The sequence below is a fragment of the Rhinoraja longicauda genome, chromosome 4 (genome assembly GCF_053455715.1).
Source record: "Rhinoraja longicauda isolate Sanriku21f chromosome 4, sRhiLon1.1, whole genome shotgun sequence".
In the NCBI taxonomy this organism is placed as follows: Eukaryota; Metazoa; Chordata; class Chondrichthyes; order Rajiformes; family Arhynchobatidae; genus Rhinoraja; species Rhinoraja longicauda.
The window spans coordinates 29,005,923-29,026,519 of record NC_135956.1 but is presented as its reverse complement, the minus strand read 5'-3'; the positions used below and the strand labels follow the sequence as shown (position 1 = coordinate 29,026,519).

The 20,597-nt window shown below is 38.2% G+C and overlaps 2 protein-coding genes across 3 annotated transcripts in view; one reads left to right on the top strand and one right to left on the bottom strand.

The window, feature by feature from the left end:
- nsmaf (neutral sphingomyelinase (N-SMase) activation associated factor) overlaps positions 1-4,340 on the top strand; it is a 79,530-nt gene extending 75,190 nt beyond the window's left edge. The window contains exon 31 of the mRNA XM_078397414.1: positions 1,449-4,340. Coding sequence (XP_078253540.1) covers positions 1,449-1,543 — 95 coding nt within the window. The 3' untranslated portion in view covers positions 1,544-4,340. The remainder of the gene's footprint in view (positions 1-1,448) is intronic.
- Positions 4,108-20,370, bottom strand: LOC144592663 (syntenin-1-like). Of its 2 annotated transcripts, none has more exons than XM_078397426.1 (9): positions 19,736-19,937; positions 15,065-15,135; positions 12,613-12,691; positions 9,785-9,885; positions 9,349-9,510; positions 7,170-7,345; positions 6,025-6,196; positions 5,152-5,243; positions 4,108-4,598 (listed from the first exon to the last, which is right to left on the bottom strand). In XM_078397426.1, exons 2-9 carry the CDS (start codon positions 15,113-15,115, stop codon positions 4,544-4,546), a joined length of 888 nt encoding a protein of 295 aa, XP_078253552.1. In that variant the 5' UTR covers positions 15,116-15,135; positions 19,736-19,937; the 3' UTR covers positions 4,108-4,543. The 2 variants fall into 2 exon arrangements, with proteins under 2 accessions (XP_078253552.1, XP_078253551.1); XM_078397425.1 differs by lacking the exon at positions 19,736-19,937 and adding an exon at positions 20,234-20,370 and having other exon boundaries at positions 4,109-4,598.
- Between the last annotated feature and the right edge of the window lie 227 nt (positions 20,371-20,597).

Here is a 20,597-nt window from a genome sequence, read left to right as displayed (position 1 = left end):
TGCATCTGCCATGCATCCGCCCACTCACACAACCTGTCCAAGTCACCCTGCAACCTCATTGCATCTTCCTCACAGTTCACACTACCACCCAGCTTTGTATCATGTGCAAATTTGCTAATGGTACTTTTAATCCCTTCATCCAAGTCATTAATGTATATTGTAAATAGCTGCGGTCCCAGCACCGAGCCTTGCGGTACCCCACTAGTTACTGCCTGCCATTCTGAAAGGGACCCATTTATCCCCACTCTTTGCTTTCTGTTCGTCAACCAATTTTCTATCCATGTCAGTACCCTACCTCCAAAACCATGTGCTCTAATTTTGCCCACTAATCTCCTATGTGGAACCTTGTCAAAGGCTTTCTGAAAGTCAAGGTACACCACATCCACCGGCTCTCCCCTGTCAATCTTCCTGGTTACATCCTCATTACTGTGGAGTTATTCTGAGAACCAAAGCTAACCATGACTTATTTTCTTAAAGCCCTTTTCCCCATTAGTAGTTTGAATCTGTCTACCTTTCCATCATCATTTTTAACAGGAAATATGATCATGTTTAGCCATTTTCTCTCCTTTCCTTAGTCAGGAAAACCCTAAACCAATTCTCAAACCAATCTGAAATTAAATTTCCATATGTTCTCTTGGCCTTTCAAAGCCTATTTTATCCATGGGAAGACCTAGAGCTCCCAGTCCCACCTCACTCGTCATTGTCCTACATTTTAGTTACAATAGATCAAGTTCTTCTGCAAATGGTTCTAGTCAAGAGGACAAGAGAAGATACTTGTTTGTTTTCTCTTCATTTATTTTCTGAAGCTGCTGGTTTCCTGCAAGCCTGACAATGAACACTCTCTAGTATCTTAGCCACCACAGCATATTACTCAGTTTATGCAGTACAATTCCCACATCTAAATAGAATTAATGAAAACCATTTTTATTTAAATCAACTACATGCTGGACAAAATATGAAGCTTAGAGGGTTCCACTAATGTTGCAGTACCTATCAATTGTATGTGTTAGTTGGCCTATTTTGAAAATAGATTTAGTTTCAATGGCAATGGATAAAATCATAATTCCTCTTGATCCTTTGAATATTTTACCATCTCATTTATATTAATGAAAGTACTATGGGATTATTTCAATTCAGCTGTTGCATTTTTTTTTTAAAGTCGATTTTCAGAATATCTGAAGATCGTACTATATTGGGCCATCTACAAATATTGTAACATTAGAAAACAATCATTGTTACATTGAAGTGGTTTATCATATTAATTTGCAGAACCATGTAAACTGCAATGATTTTGAAAATAACTTTTTTTCCAAATAGAAGCTTGACTTTTGTATCCGATTTCAGTTAACTCCTGCTTAAAGCCTATTTTTGTGTACTGCAAATTGCCAAAGGAATTGACCTCTACAAAACATCACTTGATATAATTGGTGTTCTTTTGTTTTTGTCAGGTGCTGTCACATGTATGTGGATGAATGAGCAATGCAGCAGTATCATAACAGGAGGAGAAGATAAACAAATTATTTTCTGGAAGCTGCAATATTAAGTGCCTTTTTTCAAAATCTTTTTAAGACTTGTGTTTCTTGCACTTTTTTCTAAAATAAGACGAGGCAAGAGCTGACTTATTGAAGCTCCGTAACCACAAATTTGAGTAGTCATTTAAGAAAATAAATCTATTCTGTGGAAACGCTCACTCAGATAACTTACCAAAGCAGAAAATTCAGATGCATGGAAACATTAGATTTCTGGCCTGATAGATTGCAAGATCCTCCATTAATTTTCCCAACATGCATTTTGCAATAGAACATATATTTTTAAAGTTTCCAATTATGGAAAAATTGGCAATATAAATAATTTTACTTGCATTTGACCACATTTTGTACTTTTTAAAGCTATTTATTGGATTTTATTTGCTATGTAGAAGTCTTTTGCATTTAGATATAGTAATATGCACTTGTGTGTGAATCGAGTCAATTGTATTTGGTTAAAACTAGTCATGAGTTGGTAGAAATATTTGTCATAGGATTCTCATCATGACCCAAGGTTTGTTTCATTGGTAGCGTATGATCATTTCAGTACTCAAAATCCATTCATGTCATGGTGGAAACAGATGGATCTTCAGAATCCATTATTGTTTTAAAAGTAGGATGAATTCTCGATTTTAAAAGGTGCTCAGTTTACACATATGGTCAGGTGTCCTCAATGAATATTGTGCCTTGATTCCTTTAGAGGCTTAAAACAAGTTTTGTGATAATTACTGACAAAAAATTAAATGCGATATAAAGTAATTTTCAGGTATCTTAGATGAAACGGGCTTTGCCAGTAAGCCCAGTTGATAGTTCCTATGGAGGGGTGTTGTTGCAGATGTGCCATTCCCAGGAGTATATACATAATTATAACAAATTTTACTCCAAATGGCATTAAAATATTTGCGACTGATGTTATCTTAGTTAATTATATTCACATTATTGAAATTTTGTAAATTCATCTAATAGATTATACATTCAAAATTACTAATTTTAACTTTAGATTCTGTTCTGCACAAGGTGCAAATTTATTAAAATTGGGTATCAAATTGCAAGCATCAGAATATTCTCATCCCTTTTGAAATTACTTTTGCACCATATTAAGAACCTCTAGTTTATTGTTAGATTTGTGTCCGGGTTCCACTCAGTCTCACACCTGTTGGTAGAGCACGCCTGACTTCCAATAGTAAAATGCCTATTAAATCTCTGAACCATTTATTGCACATTTTACAATTTTAATATTTTTAAGGAGAAAAGGCACATAATTTAGGTGGTTTACAAATGGTAAATATTAGATGCTATTCATCTGTAGTACCCATTAATTCTGTGTATATCTTGACCAAGTTAAGGTGTTTTAATTTTATTTTACCAGTGCATATAACTTGTTAGTACCAAATTATTTCTGCATTGTTTTCCAAGATTCAGTTAGAAAGATCACTTCAGGAGGAAGTGGAATGCGAATGTACAACTAAGAATTTTTAAACTTGTGTAAGTGTTTGTCAGCAGAAAATATAGAATTTCAGCTTATTTACTTCATCTTCGGGCTGGTGTTTTTGTAGATGCATAACTTTGAAAAACATTTATTTATTCTGTTTAAGGATGTTGTGGACTTGCTTGAGCATTTGTTATATTGCATTGGAAAGAGTAAAGTATTCCTAATGTAAAATATAGTAAATATTTGATGAAATTTAAACATTTGTATTTTGCACATATAGCAACAATGATTTTCCAGTCTTCAATTTAAAAAAATATATATATATTTCAATTGGGGTTGTGCACTTATGATCTCCATGTAGGGGTGTAAGGGTGAGCAAAGTTCATAAAATGTGCCCATGTTAGTGCACGACACTTACAGCCAAGAGACCATCCATTTTACATTGGAAATTGCAGCATCTGATGGCTGTTGTTTCCATTTACATTGAAAACAAAGGAGCTACCAAACAGCTGTGTGGCAAAGACGATACTGTTGAAATCATGGCTGTAGGAATTTGTGTGCGGTGGGACCATACTGCATGATGTTTTCAAAATTTAAGTTTAATCTTCATCTGTCAAGGCATTGAGAGTAATGCTACCTGGATTAGAGGCACTGTGGCGATAAGGAAAGGTTGGATAAACTTGGATTGTTTTTGCTGGAGACTAAGGGAAGGTCTCAGAAGTATAGAAAATGAGAGGCATATAGAGGATAGGCAGTTCCATCTCAGGATGGAAATGTCAGACTAGAGGGGAAAAGTTTAAATGCGTGGGGCAAGTTTTAAAGAGCGTGTGTGCCTGGAATATGCTGCCAAGAGTGGTAGGGGAGAAGATAGTGGTGTTTAAGAGCCTTTTTTGATGGGGGACATGGATCCCAAGATGCAGGCAGAAATTAGTTTTGCTTGGCTCACCCATTGTGAGTCGAAGGACTTGTTCCTGTGCTGCACTTGTCTGTGTAATTAAAGGTTTAAGTAAGGGTTGTGTTAGCAGTATAACATTGTTCTTTTAAAACATGCTGCAATAGTGGCACATTACAGTATCAATTTACCTTCCAGTGTAAAATGAGTAAAATACTTAATGAAAAATGTTCAAGATATTTTATTTATACATCAAATTAACTGCATTTTTACAGTGAATAAAGGACAATGATAGTAATAGTTTCAATAGTCTAACACTACATATATACTAATAATGCAACAAATAGAACTACATGACTCTTCATTAATTAGAGGAAAGAAATCAAGAATCACAATTTCTCTGGAGTTCAAATACTGTGTCAAATTATAATTCCACACCATATATAAATCAAAAGGATATGGAACCATGAAGTGTATAAAAAGGTATGATCAGAGGCAGTCTGTGTCAATTCTTTGCAAACAGGTAGCACTGAGTAAATAACAGCCCATAATTTGTTTATTATTTTAACTATACATTTAGGCAGCACAAGTTAAATCTTATTGTAAGCTGGGTTACTGTTTTAACTAGAGTCGGGTCACCTAGAAGCTGAAACATTAAGTCATCATAAATCAACACATGTATGTTACAGCACTTCACACCTCAGGAATACCATGATCCATTAGGGACTTAACGATGCTTGAGGCCATCCTAGAAAACAAAGGACAAAAATTAAAGATCCCCATTGTTTTTCTATCAAAGTGGTTGTTTCTATATCCACAGGCTATCACTATGCTACTGGCACACTGAGTGTACTCAGTCACTTCCTGCAAATGCTATGAACAGTATCAATGGTTAATAAACAGGGAGCCAGAATTGTGAAATTAAATCAAAATGCTGCAACTACAAAGTCAGGCAACAGCTGCAGAGAAAAATGTAGCTAATACTGCAGGCCAACCTAAAATATCAACTCGTTTCTTTCTCCATTGATACTGCCTGACCTTTTTAATAGAAAAGGTTGATTTATAAATAGTCTTCAAATAATTGAAGAGACAAGAGTTTCATGATTAGTGTCAAAAATTCATTTATTTAGGATGTTAGTAGCAACACTATTTTTAATACTTAAATATTTTAGTATCCAGCTGTATTAATTTTCTATTTGAACAGTGACGTGCTAAAAATGGTCTGAGATAGCAAAAAAAATTGTAAAGTTAGAGTGCATTACTGAAAGTTTCATCTGGACCTGGTTTTAATCAGCATTTACCTCTTCATTATATGTTCATGAATATATGATGGCATGATGGTAATGGTAATGACATTCCCTGCTGTTGCTAGAATATCAGCGATTTGCGGATCCTGTTCACACATGAAGAAAACAATTAAAATTAGCAACATAATATACAGTTCAGTTTTTCATGTAATTTAAATAAAAACACAAATGCTGACAAAACAAAACTTAAGTCTTTGTTTTAACTTTCCCACCACAAACAGTTTTATACCCCATGTCAAGTATGAAGAGCAATAACTAATGTGGGCAGTTGCTTTAAACATTCCCAAAAATGGTTGGACAGACTTGCACTTTAACAAAGCATGATTGATCCAGTGACTAAGGGTAGAAGAACCAAGACTACCTTGTGGCCTTGAGTAGCTGCATTTGACAAGAATCTCAGTTGTTTTCAGGTAGAATATGTACAAGAAAATATTTTGAAATGAACCTTTAAATTTCTGAAAGCCTTTTGACTTGGCAGGCAGAAAAGTAAAAGCTTAAATAAACAAAACAATGGATTAAAGCAATTCAAAAAGAGCTGGCTCAAATGGCCTACTCCTGCACCTATTTCCTATATTTAAGAAACCCCAAAATGCAAGACCCACTGAAATTGAACAACGGTTTGTATGTACAATTCTACATAGATACCTTGAGATATTAAATAACAGTAAAGGCTGGAAATACTCGAAGCTCAGGCAACAAGGGAAGAGAAACAATTAACATTCCAGGTTAAAGGCCATCAGAAGTGGAACCATAACTTTCTTTCAACAGCTGCTGCGTTTTACTAACATCTCGTTTGTTGATTTTCAATTATCCTGCAATATTATTCAGAATGGCACCAAACTTAAGCAAGTGATATATTTTTCTCACCTTCAAGCCAATGATGTTCTGCCCATTAACCTCACAGATGTTATGGTCAGTTAGGAGTCCATTTCTGGCTGCTGAGCTGTCTTTTACAATTGATGTAATTTTTCCATTCTTGAAAATGAAGCCAACATGTCCTGTGCTGTCTTTGTGCATAGTAATGGTCCGTTCAAAAGGCCTGTGCAAAGATATTCCAAGATAATAACACACAGAAGCTAATCCACAAATTTTAACATGACATTTCCTTGCTTCAAAAATGATATAAAATGTGTAAAACCAACAGCAACATGCTTAAATGTTTTTAACTATGAAGGAATCCATTGTGTAAAACACTTCATATTGCATTCTCTTAGAAAATATTAATATTTCTAATAGATAACAACATAAAGTTTTAGAAAGGGTTTCACCCCAATATTCTTTGAACATGTGAAGTTGCTACCATTTTTAAGTTCCATGAGATACAGCCAGTATCTTGGTGTGGTAACAATTGAGCAAAACAGGACTATGCTGTCAAATTCATGAAAATAAAGGCCAATGTAAACAGGTAGTATCCTGCAAGAATGTTTTTTTCCTAGTGGAAAAGTCTAGGGCTGGAAGTCAAACCCTTAAGACTGATTAGCAATTCTTATCCAAGCTGTGAATCTTTGAAATTCTATGCCTTTTGATTGAGAACAAATGTGGGGTCATTAAGTATATTTATGTCCAACTAGACGAAGTTATGGACAACAGGGAAATAAAAGGCCTTGGAGAACAGGCAAGAGAGTGGAGTCAAGGCCAGAGATCCAATCAATCATCTTACTTAATGGCCTATTCTCTCTTGCCACTTATTTTCTTCAAAAGATTAACAATTTACTCTCAAATTATGCTATTTCAATTTTAACAACATCTTAGTTGGAAATTTATCAAATGCATTGTGGGTCTGGATTAACAACATCCGTACTCATTCCACCATTTGGGTCATCTTCAACCAGGTTTGTCAGACATAACACAGTTTACAATGTCATGCTGATCCTCTCAAATCACTTGGAAGCTGTTATACAACTGGGAACCATTCTGGGTTTTACCATAACCAAACCAAATACACATGTGAAAAAATGTCATGCTAAGTAATTGGATTAGAAACCAAAAAATAAGTGAAGAATTGTTTTTACCTGTCTCGGACAATTACACAAATTTTTTGATCAGAAGCTTGTTTCAGCACTTTATGACTCCTGTCACTGCTCCAACCTGCACAATTCTCACCATTTACCTGCAGAACTTGGTCACCAAACCGTAAGCCAGCCAAAGAAGCTGGAGAATTGCCCTGTACAAGTTGAACAAAGATACCCTGCGAAGGAGGGGGTTGAAAAAAATATCACTTTTGTGATTCTTTGACCAACTTCACAAAAGTATGCAACAGGCTTGTATTAGCACATAACTTTTATTAATCTCTCTTAGAGGGTGATGAGTTACAATGTCACAAAAATTACATTAATTCAACCAATGCAAAGCTACACATATATATTTCAATAAAGTAACAAATATTTATATTGTTGGGAATTTATATTAATATTTGGGAATCATTATCAAGGAGACCCGTCTTGACTGGAGACTAAACCTTTGAAGTATGTATATGACAATCACACACACACGATCCAAGAATGTAAAGATGCATTCTAAATACACAATTTTGCTCAGATCTTTCTTGGCCTCATTTCCTTAATACACCTTATCTGTCAATCCCCACCGTCTCAGCTGCTCTTAATCACTCCCATTTTCCAGCAAGCTCCTATTCCCTTCATTCAACCTCTTTACCCCATACAGCAGGTTGAGGTCAATCCTGACCTCTTCAAGCCATCTCCCAGGAAAAGTTGTGTTAGCAGTTACAAGTGTAGGATTTATCTTGGACATGTCGCAAGCACTGATGAGCACGAACTAATAACCCTACTCTTGTTAAAATCTTTCTTGCATTTTATTTGTCAGGAACGAAATTTGCATTGGAGATTCAAATACAAGTAAAAACACAAAAGTTCCACACCGTTATAAAAGAGCCCACGATAAGCACCATAAACATTCATTCCCTCTAAAGGAGATACATCAAAAAAATGCACTGAAGTTCCTCGTCAGTCAGCACTGCAATGTCGATCATCAAGGCCAACAAAAGGCAACAGGTACATGGAGACATTACCACCTACCGCTACCCTCCAAGTAAGACCATCCTTCTCTAACTTCAAATAGCCCTTGCTTTCCCTCTCTCCATCCCCTCCCCCTTCCCAGTTCTCCCACCACTTACTGTCTCAGACTACATTCTCTCTGTCCTGCCCTCTCCTGACATCAGTCTGAAGGGTCTTGACCCAAAACGTCACCCATTCCTTCTCTCCAGAGATGCTGCCTGTCCCAGTTACTCCAGTATTTTGTGTCTACCTTTGATTTAAACCAGCATCTGCAGTTCTTTCCTACACTTACTTGGATATATTTCTCTATTATTTCATTATCACTAGATCTAAATCCTAGTGCCTTCTTCCCAACAAGTATCTGCTCTAGAATGCTAGAATGGCTGCACTGGGTTCAAGGAGTTGGCTCACCATCACCTTTGCAAGAATAATACATTTGTAATTGTTGCCTACATCCCAAAAAACAATTTCTCAGAAGATTCTACTACTCCAGATCTAAAATGCAGTCGAACCCTTTACTATTCTCCAATGCGATTTTGCCAGCAATTCAGTCATGAACAAACCACTAGCAAGATAATAAACATATTAAAATTTACAACATAATGTTTGAAGAGTGTTGATGATTTATGTATATTAGATTCCAAATAATTGAGCAGCATCAGGCAAATGCAGCATAAACAGAATTCTTCAGAGATATTCAAAATAGAGGGGCTGTTCATACTTTCATCAAAAGAGATAGATAAAAGCAATATTCACAGAGTACACCAAGGAAATGCTGAGTTACTCCAGCATTGTGTGTCTATCTTTGCATAATACATTTTTATTCTCAGTTGTTTCCAAAGTGGTTTCCAACCAATTTGGTTTTCATTTAAATGCTTCTGTAGTGAAGCATGACAACCAATTTGTAAAGAGCTCCACAGAGAGACATTTTAGGAAAATCAATTAATTTACCAAAGAGAAAATACTGGCCTTATCACAAGACCTCATCTTCAAAAGAGATGCAGGTGACCTGATTAAGCAGGTATAGCTTTGTATGCAATTACAGATAAAAATACATGTTTTCAGTATTCATCCTAGTAATATCCATACAGAAAATATGTAAAGAATCTTCACTGTTTACTAGAACACAAATTACATATTTCTAAAAAGTTCAAAGTTATTGTTAAGTGGTACTTACATTGTCAATTGATTTAAGGCGAATGCCAATCTTGCCATCCTGGTCCTTGCAGAGAATTATTTCCCGAATACCTTTCTTTACTTCAGCTCTCCGGAGGCCCACATCATTTCCAGTCACTGGTGCCACCATGTTATTGAGACTGGATGGTCTGGCAACAGTTTGCTGTTTATATTTAATATAGATTTTGTTTTTTAATTTTCCTCTGACACCATGAATTTGCCCCCCACCCACCCAATAACTAAATTGTTTTATGTCTATACCAGCTGAAATCAAAAGCAAATGATCCAAGTAGCACTTATTTTTATGTCCTGTCGTGGAGATTTCACCCTGGTCAAACATTCTAGCTAAGGTTTGACTGTAGCATAATGCTTGAGAAGATAAACATTTCTTAATCATGCAGTATTGTATAGAGACCATGAAATGAATTAACACTTACATCAGAAGCTACAACCAGGCTCATATTCTTTTGTATCTCTTCATCATTCAGATTAAGTCCCATATACTGCGACAATTCAGGATACAGACGGGGATAAAGGGCTGTAATATATCATTTATAATTTTGTTTTAGAAAGACAATATAGTTTGTTACAAACAAAAGGTTAATTTGCAAGTATAGCCAATGGACTACTTTTTATGGCAGAGTTACTTTGGCAAGATAGAAATCCAACAGCAAACTATCACCAACAGCTATGTAACAGAGGGTAGATAATCTGTTTTAGAAATGTAGATTGGAGGACAAATATTGAGCAATGTACCAGTGATAATGACCATGCTCTTCACCAAAAGTACTACCCAGAGATCTTTAATAACTGCTTGAGAAGGCAGAAGGGTTTTAGTTTAACATCTCATTCAAAAGATGGCCTGCTTGACAGTAAAGCATTCCTTCAACTATTGAGGTGTATGAGATTTATCTGGGGTACGACTATTAACGTGGGAAATATGCACAGAATTTTCTTATTTGGCTCAACCAATCCATGATGCTGCTTATTTTTAAATGGACAACCAGATATACAGTACTCTAAATGTGGTTTAAAATATGTTTAGCACAACACTCAATGTTTAGCACAACACTCAATATTTATATTCTATTAATCTAGAAAAAATTCATGGTGCTTCATTTAAAGTCAGTCATACAGCATGGAAACAGGCCCTTTGGCCCAACTCATCCATGCCAATTAAGATGCCCCATCTAAGCTAGTTCCATTTGCCCATGTTTAGCCCAACTGTATTTACTTACAACTTAGTCAATGCTGACATTTCTCATCTACCCAATCCATTTAATTAAATTCTTATTGCGAACAAAATCCTTGTGGTACCCTAATTTTCTGTAGTTTACTGGCAAATTATTAGCCTGCCAAGAGTTAGAATTTGGATAATGGCAAGATGATCAAATTTGCAGAAAGTGATTAGTGGGCTCTGGCAAGGATTTTTTAACAAAGTCATCAATATTTGATATTTATATGTAGGGAATGTAAAGCACATAACCAAATTTATCAAAATACAAAAAAATATGCAGCAAAGGGTGAACTGAATGGGAGTATAAATAGCAACATTAAATAACTAAGCGTTAATAATAGATTGAGTGATGAGGTATTTGTGGCAATAAGTTTCAAAGTAAGCAAATATAGAGTAATTTGCATGACCTAAAACAAGATAGAAAAGATAAAGTGTATAGCTAGCTGCGTGGGTCCAAAGAGAATCAGAGAATAGAGGGGAGAGTCCATGTGTATAGATTCAAACAAGATAGAGGAGTTTTTTTTAAGTAATCAAAGATAAATGCAATGATCTACTTTATAGCTGGAGGCCTGAAGCAAAACAATTACGGGCCTGTCCCACTTAGTCGATATTTTAGGCGATTGCCAGCGACTGGACCCCCTACGACAAAATCTACGACAAGCTACAACAATCTACCACCTAGTCAACGTCAAGCTGTGGCAAGCTACTGACAACCAGCGACCCAATCGTCGTGAGTAGGACGTCCACCTACGACCGCACCCACAACGACAACCGAAGTCAACTTACGTCCACCCGCGACAAGCTACGACCCTGAAGACTGAAGACAACTGAAGACAATTCATGTTTCACCCAATTTCCCTATATAACGGGGTATATGGCAGGGTTTCCAATCATTCTGCATCATGACTATCTGAAAGTGATGCCATTGCGAAACTACTCTGAAATACAACATACATCAATTTTCCATCAAAATGTTACGAATTTCCTTTATTGATATTGAACCAAACAATTTTTTTTAACGGTTGATAAGAACATACAACCGTGCATACAAAAATATTGTAATAAACTTCAATTAATTTCAATAAACTTTAAAATACAACCTTTAAATAGAATACAAGTGCAAAAACATACAAAACCTAACATCATTTATGGACACATTACACTGTTGGGTGATCAGATCAAGTCCACACTTGGAATTCACCGACGTCAGCACCGGCGACAACCTACGACAGCACCTACGTCAGGATACGTCAAGCTACGCTCATTGGCGTCAAACCCACTGCCGCCTAAAAAATTTCAACATTCTGAGAATCCAGCAGCGACCAGAAAGACATTACGACTCTTTGGATACTACTCATGACCATACAGGCGACACCCCGGCGACCATGTGGCGACAGCCTAGTCGCCGTTGTCGCCTAAAAAAATTGCCTAAGTGGGATAGGCCCTTTACAATAATGATGCAGCCCTGGTTACTCCATACCTTAAGTTCGAAGCACTATAACGGCATAAAGAATGATACCTGGGCTCAGAGTTCAATTAAAAGAACAGAGTTCAGAAATCGGGATCTTATTCCATGGAATTTAAGTTATTTAATGATTTGATAAATTCAAGATATTAAGGGAGTCGAAAGGATAGATGGAAACAATTTCAGCTGACTTGAGGAAACTACATATAACTAGCCTATAGCCTTAAAAAGAAAAACAATGTTTTTCAGGAATTAAGTTAGAAAACATCTCTACCTTTAGAGAATCATTGAAATTTCATAAACATTAAAACATAAAGGGAAATGTAGTTATTTGAAAAGCAAGTAGAATTTCTTAGTCTAAAGAAAATGAGAACTTCCACAGTTCCTTAGCTAACCTCATCCTTCATCACTTAAAACTAGTATTCAGACCACAACATAACCAGCAGTGCAGTAAGGAAGTACAATGATTGACACCATGGCATTACATGTTCTTAAAAACACCAATATATTATGAGCAATGCCACATTCCAAACTCTTTCTTCTCCACCATATCGCCAACTTACCTCCATCTGACTGTTCAGAGGTTGCAGTTTCAGATAAGATTGCGAGATTTCCAGAATTCGCCACATAGGAAGATTGTGCCTGAAAAGTATGTTGATCATTTGATAGTGGAATTTCAACACTTTTTCACATTGTTAAATATTAATTTCTACTAAGCTCTAAAGAAAAGGAAATACAATTACCTTTCAGGCCATTGTGCAACTAAGCACCTACCTGTAATTCTACAGTTTGATGTTAGGTGTTGCAGAGATTCAGAATTAGACTCTGATGATTAAGGAGCAATATAGTTCTTACTCAGGAAGATGTGATTTAGATAGGAAACTGCAGGTGATGTTTAATTCTCATACAGTCCATGCCCCTATAATTGTTGGAGTTCATGGGTATTAGAGGTGCTTCCTGTGTTGCCCAGGCAAGTAATTGCAGTATATTTTGCAGATGGTGCACTGGTGATGGAGGGGGTCAATGATTAGGATGGTGGATGGAGTAACAATTAAATGGGCTGCTTTTTTCTTGATTGCAACACAATGATGCTGGAATCTTGAGCAAAACTCAAAGTGCTGGAGAAACAGCAGGTCAGGCAGAATCCCTGGAGGGAATGTATAGGCGACGTTTAGGCTCCGCACCCATCTTCATATTCTGAAGAATTGTCCTGACCCAAAACGTTATCCATCCATTGCCTCCAGAACTGTCGCCTGACCCACTGCGTTCCTCCAGCACTTTATATTTTTCTTGATAGTGTTGGGCTTTCAAATCTTGATGGGACTGTACTCATCTAGGCAAGTAGACAGCATTCGATCACTCTCAGATAAGAGTGCCACGTCGACATGGCAAGGCCATGGATATTGTAGGACTTGGCTGGCAAGTTCCCACATCAGCATACCTATCCTCTGACTCCTCTTGTACCTCCTCTACTTACATGGTGATCCACCCATGTGCTGGTTATTTGTGACCACCCACAACGGTATGTAAATTGTGGATATGCTAGACATTGAAAGGATTGCACATCATCAAGGACATTTTGCTAAGACAGATCCTTGCAAAGAGAACTTTCCATGGTCATCTGGACAGGGAGCAATCTTGCCCCGTTTGAATATGGTACCCAGGTCAAAATCAAGTATTCGATCTAGCTTTATACTTATTCTGTTTCAATGTTTTACACTTATTCTGATTTTAATGCAAATAGCTCATTAGGCTATTCCAGACAGTCGGTAAGAGTAAAACATAAAAAATAAGTGCAGGGGTAGGCCATTCGGCCCTTCAAGCCAGCACCGCCATTCAATATGATCATGGCTGATCATCCAAAATCATTACCCCGTTCCTGCTTTCTCCCCATATCCCTTGATTCTGTTAGCTCTAAGAGCTATATCTAACTCTCGAATATATCCAGTGAATTGGCCTCCACTGCCTTCTGTGGCAGAGAATTCCACGCTGAAGTTACTCCAGCTTTTTAGTGTCTGTCTTCAGTTTAAACCAATACCTTCTTACACACTCAATCACTGCTACACCACCATCAGCAACACCTACTTTTCCATCTGCTGCCTGCATTTGGACATCTGACCACCTGGCTGTACTTCTTCCTGCGTACAGGCAGAGATGAAAGAGGTTGGCACCAGCAGGGGGGGGGTCTACCAAGAGCTACCAACATATTGCTAATGGCTCTTGACTAGGGAAACTAAATAGGAAAGCAGATAATTCCATGAATATTAATGAACAATCCAGTTGTTTGAAGGAAATACCTAAGAAGATTAGCAATGGGGAGGAACAGCAGACTTTGATCCCACAGATGCTGCGGTGGGATCCTTGTAGATTCACCTTGTGAATTTTTAGTTCAGGTATCTGGACAATTTGTGAAATAACTTTACTACATCACCATTTCACTTTATTGGGTAAGGTGATAAATGGATGGGTACAAAACTACCTTAAATACATTCAGGAAACTTACATTAATTATGTGCCTGGCCCTCACTTTAACAGCTTATGCAAAAGGATATGTCTAGATATTGACACTGCAACTAAACTAGATTGTAGTTTATCAAGACCACAATCTCATTCTATCAAAGCAAACAAGTCTGCCAACCAAGAATTACATTTGTCGTTGTAGTGAAAATTAGTTTGCATTCCGGCATTTGCAAGTATTTGAAATAATTGCAAGATCAGCTTCACAGAAGATTATCAATTTGAGATCAGAGATCAAGTTTGGCAGGTCAAAAAGACTGAAGAATTGAATGATATATTAAGTTAGACTATATTGATGTCACAGGAACCTATGCTTCTTTAAAAAATAGCACTTCAATGCATTGCAAAATCACTTCCACAAACTCTCTCTTTTGTCCACTACGCCTTTGCTTCATCATGGAGAACTGTGCAGTCAATTGCAATGTTACCTCCTGACAGTCTTGTGCACAGTAATAGATTCATAACTCACAAATACAGAGTACTTCCTTCAGCATTTACCTGGATCACCTTGTCTACTTTAAGGTCTTCTAGGGATGGATACAAAGACATGTTTGATCAAATGTAAAAGCCTGAAGGAGAAAGAAAAATTTATGGTCAGCATACAGTTTTGTGATTTAAAATATTTTACAATCTTTCCTTTATAGAATAAATATACTTACACAAATTCATCCTTTGAAATAATGCAGAAATAGCTTCCTGCCCATTTCAATACTGAAACAATGTTTTCTGATTCATGAAAATATTACAATAATTATTGCTTAAGCTTTGTGTTCCTGTACATTTAACGTGGAAATTAAAAAGGCCAAGGATTCAGTCATTATACTTTTATAAAATAGAAAATATTAATTTAACCACATGAATGAAATACCGTTTCAATAACCACCTCAACCATTGTACAAATGCTAGGATTTACCGTGACAACCACCATGCAGAGTACAGAAATAATTATACTGTAGAACTATAACACTGGAAGTAGAGTACACACAAAATACATAACAATATCTAAACACAATTTGAAATGCACTAACATCAGTAATAGTCCTTGAAAGGCAATGATATAATAAACATATCCAGGAAGAATGCAGTCAAATGCATAATATAGGTTCTATGCTTCCAATGGCACACATATATAGCCAGGAGTAATATTGTGGACAAGAAATAGGCATGCAATTTGTATAAGTGCCCAAAAACCTGTAAAAATAGCCCAAATGCACATTATAATAATGGGTGCACAATAGAGTCAGACATTTAGGGGGACTAGATCTATCACTAGTAATTACACTAATTTGGAAATATATGTGGGTACTGGATGCGCAATGCAGTCTTATGAATAGCTTGTACTGAGACATATTAGGATTTCTTAAAAGTCAAAAAGATCTGCAGGAATACAGAAAATTTTGAAATACAAACCAGAATAAGTTGGAGGCCACAGAGAATAATAATGAGCAGGGTAAAGTGATGAATAGCTTCACTGCATTTCTGCTGCATAACATTGGAGGTTTTATAGCTTATGAACAATGCTGGCAAGGTAATTGGCAAAATTTGAGTCTTTGGAGCAATGACACTGATAGGGTTTCAATTCAACAAAGGCAATATTGTAGGGGTGGCTGAATTCACCTTGCCGATGAATTGAAAATAGATTTTGAGCTGAGGTGAAAGGAGTTTAACATGATGACCAGTTAGATTAAGGTCAAACAGGAAGCTTTTGGGTTCCAATGTTAAAAATGGATAACACTGTGACATAACAGCGTGATATTTCAGCGTGGATAACAGCGTGATATTTCACAAGCCTGTTTATTATACAAAGCCAATCAAAGGTATCAAGTATTATGATTACAATTATGATTAGAATGTATGGAAAAGATAACTTTGTAAATGTAGATAATGCTGCTGAGCAAATCTAAAGGGTTTGCTCAATGCCAAATAAAAGAAATATGCATTAAATTTTAGGACATAGGACGTAGATACTGAATAGAGGTAGCAGGCTACTAAATTTGAACCATGAAAACTCGAAGAAATGACAAATATGGGACAGCCCAAGGACATGAAAGAATACGAGTCTTTGGAATAATGGAACTGATACGGTTTCATTTCAGGGGACCTCATTTAGCGTTCGGAATACAATCCCAAGAATTTGAGCCAGAAATGGAGTGCTATCCCCTGCCCTCTGCTGGCAGTCCTGAGCGCAGAGTAGATTGAACATCAGACTGAAGGATAATGTTGGGCATGCTGCGGCAGGTGGTGTGGCTATTCAGCAGTGAGATGCAGAGGGACAGAACTTCAACCAAGCCATCACAACAAGTATGGGGAAACAAGGAACTGCAGATGTTGGTTTACAACAAAAAAAAAACAAGCGGGTCAAGTAGCATCTCTGGAAGACATGGATGGGTGATGTTTCAGGTTGGGACCCTTCTTCAACAAGAATGGGCACTGACAGGAATTGGCCAAGATCCAACAATCCTGCTGCACATGATGGAAACTGCTGTCGCTGCCCCTATTTGGCTGCACAGCTCTCCACCAGTCAGATATTTCTCCACGATACAAGCACACGGACTAACAGTGCAAGACATCATCGCGGGCAGGGGTTGGTACCTAGTTTCCCAGCACAGCAATGTGCAAGCAAGCAGATGTCTTCAGCAGAGAAATGTCCAGATTCTGAGACTGAGAGCCAAAACTAATAGATCAGCACTGTTTGAGATTACCCCCAGTAAGGCAAGTGTACATGTAAGAATATGAATTTTAAAATAACAATGAATATTTATTGACTTTCAATAATTTCAAATTGATGAGTGAGCAGAACATGGCACGGAAAAAAATACAGACAGTGATCATCCTAGCAGCAGATGCACTAGGATAGAATTCTGCTCCATATTTAAATAAAACTTCAGGACTTTATCCTTAATTGTCCATAAATATTGCCACAAACTTCCTAAAGGAACACTGTATGTTAAGACATTATATTCAAAGGTGACAGTCAGTCCAAATAGAACTTTGGCACTTTCCTAAGAATGTTCAGGAAATGTACAAAGTCATACAAGCCCTGAACCTCCGACTGATCACCTTTGACAGAATCACCATGTTCCAGAGGGTGAACTTGCAGTTGCCAGCAATCTGCCAGCTGAACCCACAACACTATGGTGCAGAAACAGCAACCATATTTACATGAGGAGCAACAGCAACAAGGAAAACAAGTACGAGGTAATTTATATTACATTAATTTAATTCAATCTAATACTGGTAGTTTCTCTATTTAATTGCAGGCTAGTTTTTCAATATTTCTCAATGTTTGGCATTCAATCTCTTTGAGAATCAGTTCCGTCTAAGGATCATGGCTTACTGATTGTCTAAATACTTCAGTGGGAATCTGAAGGCCCTCTCTGCTCAGATCCTCATTGATCAACTTGGCTTTTCTTGTGGAGGATTACACCAAGGGTCAAATTTAAGATTAGAGCAGTTTAGGTGGACAAATAACAGTTCAAAATGGGAAAGGTTCAAGCTATATAACTTCAGATCAAATCATATTATTTAATTGCAGGGTAGTTTTTCAATATTTGTCAATGTTTGGCATTCAATCTCTTTGAGAATCAGTTCAGTCCAAGAATCATGGCTTACTGATTTTCAAAATACTTCAGTGGGAATCTGAAGGCCCTCTCTGATCAAAATGGGAAAGGTTCAAGCTATATAACTTCAGATCTAATCATACCCTTAGCCCATTAAGTGCATTACGCAATCACAACGCATTATCATTGGTTGTCAAACGCAAAGACTGCCAAGAAAAAAAATGAAATTTGGGAGCTTGGCATTAAGCTGTGCAATCAAACTCAAGGGGATTTTTCCTTTTGGGTGATGACAGTAGGTGGTATATAGATATTTACATAAGCATGTTTACAGATGACATCACTTCTAGAAAATAATTGCCAAGTCAGTCATACAGCACGAAAACAGACCCATGCCGACCAAAGTCATCACACCAATCTGTTATTTACCTTTAAGATTGAAAAATATCCAAAGATCAAAAAGGGATTTAGCAAAAATGGAAATCGGTAGGTCGAGACTTTTGACATTAAATATCTTCATAATTCTTCCAATTTACGGACAAACTATAACCATCATCGAGCAACTATTTTCAAAACTTCTCTTTCCCCCCTCCGAGTTCAAACAATCCCAATGTTTTGAATAATATGCATTTAAATCTCCTTTAGCTTCAAGGCAACGCGACCCGACTATCAAATTAAAATAAGATTCGATGCTTTTTCCTGACGTGTGGTCTCGTCAAATATTAAGGCAATTCAAAGGCAACTCAGCATACATCCACTGTTTTCACGAGTGAATGATTCACTTTACCAAGGACTACAAAGATTCGTTTGCAAGTTTGCTATACATTTCCACTCAGTGTGTAATGGAAACTCAAGCTGCAGTTGTTCACCACTATTCATCCCGTCGCCTCGAAACCTAGTGGCAGACTACAATACCTCGGTGAAATGCAGTAAAATCTTACAAAATAGTTCAACCACCCGAAGTTATTTGCCTTTGTTTTAAGTAAACGCGACGAGTCCATTTAACTAAACATAAACAAAGTAATGAAGGAACTCAGCGGATTAGACAATATCAGCGGAAGGAAATGGACATATGAGCTTTCGGAACGGGACCCTTCAGACTGTGGAGGAAGGAACTGCAGCTGCTGGTTTACACCGAAGATTTATACAAAATGTTGGAGTAACTCAACGGGTCAGGCAGCATCTCTGGAGCGAAGGAATGGGTGACATTTCGGGTCGAGACCCTTCTTCAGTCTGTCGGTCTTCCTCCACGAATGCCGTCTGACCCGCTGATTACTTCAAGCAAGTTTGTTTTCTGCCCGAGATTACAGCAACTGCAGTCTCTTGTGGTTGCTAGACCCTTTAACTCGTTCCTGCTCTTTTATAGAAGGCATCACAAAACGCTGGAGTAACTCAGCGGGTCAGGCAGCATCTCTGGAGAGAAGGAATGGGTGACGTTTCGGGTCGAGACCCATTCTTCAGACCCGAAACGTCACCTATTCCTTCTCTCCAGAGATGCTGCCTGACCCGCTGAGTTACTCCAGCATTTTGTGATGCCTTCGATTTGTACCAGCATCTGCAGTTATTTTCCTACACTGCTCTTTTATCTAATCATTTCCCACCGTTCTCCAACCTCTTTCCGTGGCTTTTCTAAAGAGTTGCAGCAACCCCGGCGTGGTCTTTCCTTCTGCCTACAGATGCCGTTTAGCCCGCTTGCAGAGCTACTTGCTGTTCCGCCAAGTCACTGCAGCATTTTTGTGTCTGTCTGCAGATTGTGGGAGGTTTTTTTTTTCCGGGATCTTTCGGTTTCGTATCAGGTTTGCAGCGGCGGCGGCGCCCGCCCCTTCGCGGGGTGACGTCAGCGCCGCGGCTCGAGGGGCACCGGGCCCCCGTCAGGAGCCCGGCGCGAGCCGGTGGAAGGAGGGGGGGGGGGGGGGGAAGGAGGGGAGGGGGAGAGGGGTCGGACCCAGTCAACAACCCACCCTGTCCGCCCAACCCCGCCCTAGTCCCGTCTCGTCCGCCCGCCTCGACCACCCGCGATTTCTTTCACCCAGCCACACAACAAAAGAACGAAAAAAGGGGGGCTGATGATTAAAAACATTGATGAAAGCGGGGTTGACGGCGGACTTACCCGAGTTCAATTGCGGGGACTTTGAACGGGAACCAGACGACGCCAAGTCGATGCTGCCTCTCCTCTCCTCGGTCTGACTGTTGCCGCGTGACGTGACGCGGCTCGAGACGTCGGAAGGAAGCGCGTCACGGAAACAGGCAGCAGCCCCGGCAACGGGCGGTGGGGAGGCCGGTTGCCAGGGGCAACCAGTAGCGGACAGGACAGGCACTGCAGGCCGCAGCAACTCAGCGGGACAGGCAGCATCTCTGGAGAGAAGCAATGGGGGACGATTCAGGTCGAGACCCTTCTTCTGCATCAGTCGGAATCCTTTTTTTTCTCTAATTTATTATATTGTTTAGTGTAGTACGTTTACATATTCTGTTGT

Coding starts and splice junctions, on each gene's coding strand:
- LOC144592663 (XM_078397425.1), bottom strand. CDS start 15,115: ATGTCTTTGTATCCATCCCTAGAAGACCTTAAAGTAGACAAGGTGATC. Junction 9,886..12,612: donor CTCTGAACAGTCAGATGGAG/GTAAGTTGGCGA, acceptor GATATATTACAG/CCCTTTATCCCCGTCTGTAT. Junction 9,511..9,784: donor GCCTGGTTGTAGCTTCTGAT/GTAAGTGTTAAT, acceptor AAATATAAACAG/CAAACTGTTGCCAGACCATC.